The sequence below is a fragment of the Oncorhynchus mykiss genome, chromosome 1, assembly GCF_057628025.1.
Source record: "Oncorhynchus mykiss isolate SJ-2025 chromosome 1, ASM5762802v1, whole genome shotgun sequence".
In the NCBI taxonomy this organism is placed as follows: domain Eukaryota; kingdom Metazoa; phylum Chordata; class Actinopteri; order Salmoniformes; family Salmonidae; genus Oncorhynchus; species Oncorhynchus mykiss.
In genome coordinates this window covers 33,007,483-33,009,619 of record NC_143022.1, presented here as the reverse complement: position 1 = coordinate 33,009,619, position 2,137 = coordinate 33,007,483, and the positions used below count along the sequence as shown (strand labels likewise).

The window sequence follows — 2,137 nt, the reverse complement described above, 5'->3', positions numbered from 1 at the left end:
CCTGTACTTAAAACTTGGCCCGTGGCTCATCTTGACCCCTGGCCAACAAACAGATTTGTTGATTGGAAAGCCAGATGAAAACAGGAAAATCCTTACTAAGTCTTCAAAGACTGAAAGTATGTTTGAGTTGTTTAAGAAATCGTAAGCTGCATTGTGTAGAATCCAGTTTTTTTTAAATGTTTTACTGAATCAGACTGTAACAGATAAGGCAAACAAATGCTTAAATTATGGATTGCTGCCATTCTCTGGGGCAAATGGTAAACTGGAGTTGGCTGTCTAGTTGTATCCTTTGACTATGTATTACTACCAAGGACCATTACTTTTGCTCTAATTCCAGCAATTACTACATCTATTTAATTTAGAACATTTTCAAACATTGCACTTGTGTGTAAAAATGTAGTACATTTTAATACAATTGATGTTTGACACTGACAAATGAATAAAAACAAAGACACATTTTATTTGTATGTACAATGCAGTGTAAGCAATAAAAGTAAGTATGAACATAATAATTATAGTGAATTTTTCTATTTACAGAGAATAAAACCCTTTTTTCTCAGTTATCTTCCCTGCCAGGATGGCAGTCCCAAAAATTCTATCCCAGTGGCTGAAGAAAGGTGCATAGTTACTGTTGGGCTTCTGGTGGTGCATGTCATGTGCTGGTGCTCCTCCTAACAGTCCAAATGGTACCAGGTGGTTGAGACCCCATGGCAGGTCATAGCCTATGTGGTCCTCCACTGACATCCAGATACTTAAGATGGTGACGCACCAGATGGTAAAAGGGTGGCATTTCAACAGGATGGGGTCCAGGTTGCTCCAGAATCCAACTGTTATCAGTTCTGGAATGCTGATTTGCTGAGTGGACCAGGAGAAGGGTGCCATGTATTCATGGTGGATGGCATGGACCCACCGATACAGTTGTGGATGTTTGTGGTGCACAAAGTGCCACATAAAATACTGTGTGTCAAAAAGAAGAAGGACAGCCAGTCCATCAATGAGCACCTCTACCACAGTTGGAGCACTGGTAGGTAGCACCATTGAAGGCATAAAGCAGGTCTGAATCAGCACAGCAGGCAGAACAAAGATCAAGTGGTTATATACAGCCCTTCCGAAGCTCTTTGCCATCATCCGAATGGTTGGACGTCTCTCTTGCTGGATCTTGTAGCGGTGAATGGAGGGGACATTATCTCCCAGGAGGTCTAGTACAGCAAAGGGGAGACTGGAGAAGAAGTAACTGGAGAAGCAGATCATGACAGGGAAGAAGGGAGAAGAGATGAGGGAGTAGTGATTGAAAAGGAAATAGTCCCATAGAGGCTGCAAAAGCCTGTCTGAGAATCTGGAAAAGGTAGGAAGCTGCAAAGTAAACTGAACCTTGGTGATGTTCAACATCCTGGTGACTCTGAATGCCTGTGATTGTAATGTGCAGAGAGAAGAAGACATTCTCCCTTTTTATAGTGCTTAGCTATGTACTTTGCTCCCACTTCAATGAGACAGCTGATTTTTCCCTCATAATACCCCTTTACAACAATAAGTCCATTTCCGTCAGATTAACAAAATCCACCACAAAACACAAAGATTTCAACACTGAACAGTTTAAGTTGGTGCCTGGGTCGTTCCACTAATTGAGTACCTTTTGGGTAGTGTAACTTACATATATATATATACAGTACGAGCTGTTGCGATTTTAGTTTGTAAATCTTGGTGGGGCAAAAAAAAATGTGGGATGCATGCCAGCAAAGCCACTACACAACACTAAACAAAACAATTAAATAATTGCACTATCACGTGACAAACGGTGCCCACAAACTATGAAATAACACATTTGGAATCATGTAGTAACCAAAAAAGTGTTAAACAAACCAAAATATATTTGAGATTTGAGATTAGTCAAAGTTGCCACACTTTGCCTTGATGAGAAGTTTAAATACTCTTGGCATTCTCTCGACCAGCTTCATGAGGTAGTTACCTGGAATGCATTTCAATTAACAGGTGTGCCTTTCTAAAAGTTAATTTGTGGAATTTCTTTCCTTCTTAATGTGCTTGAGCCAATCAAACAGGGTAGCCTAGTGGTTAGAGCGTTGGACTAGTAACCGGAAGGTTGCAGAGGATAAGTTCATTAGAGTTAACTGCACCTCAG

General features: G+C 40.7%; 1 protein-coding gene across 1 annotated transcript; it reads right to left on the bottom strand.

Annotated features, from left to right (window-relative positions):
* Positions 1 to 440: 440 nt before the first annotated feature.
* Positions 441 to 1,459, bottom strand: LOC110532186 (cholesterol 25-hydroxylase-like protein 1, member 1). The gene has a single exon (XM_021615874.2). It carries the CDS (start codon positions 1,438 to 1,440, stop codon positions 532 to 534), a length of 909 nt encoding a protein of 302 aa, XP_021471549.2. The 5' UTR covers positions 1,441 to 1,459; the 3' UTR covers positions 441 to 531.
* Positions 1,460 to 2,137: the final 678 nt, after the last annotated feature.

Bases quoted from the DNA above. Each gene is read 5' to 3' on its own strand.
- LOC110532186 (XM_021615874.2), bottom strand. From the start codon at position 1,440: ATGTCTTCTTCTCTCTGCACATTACAATCACAGGCATTCAGAGTCACC.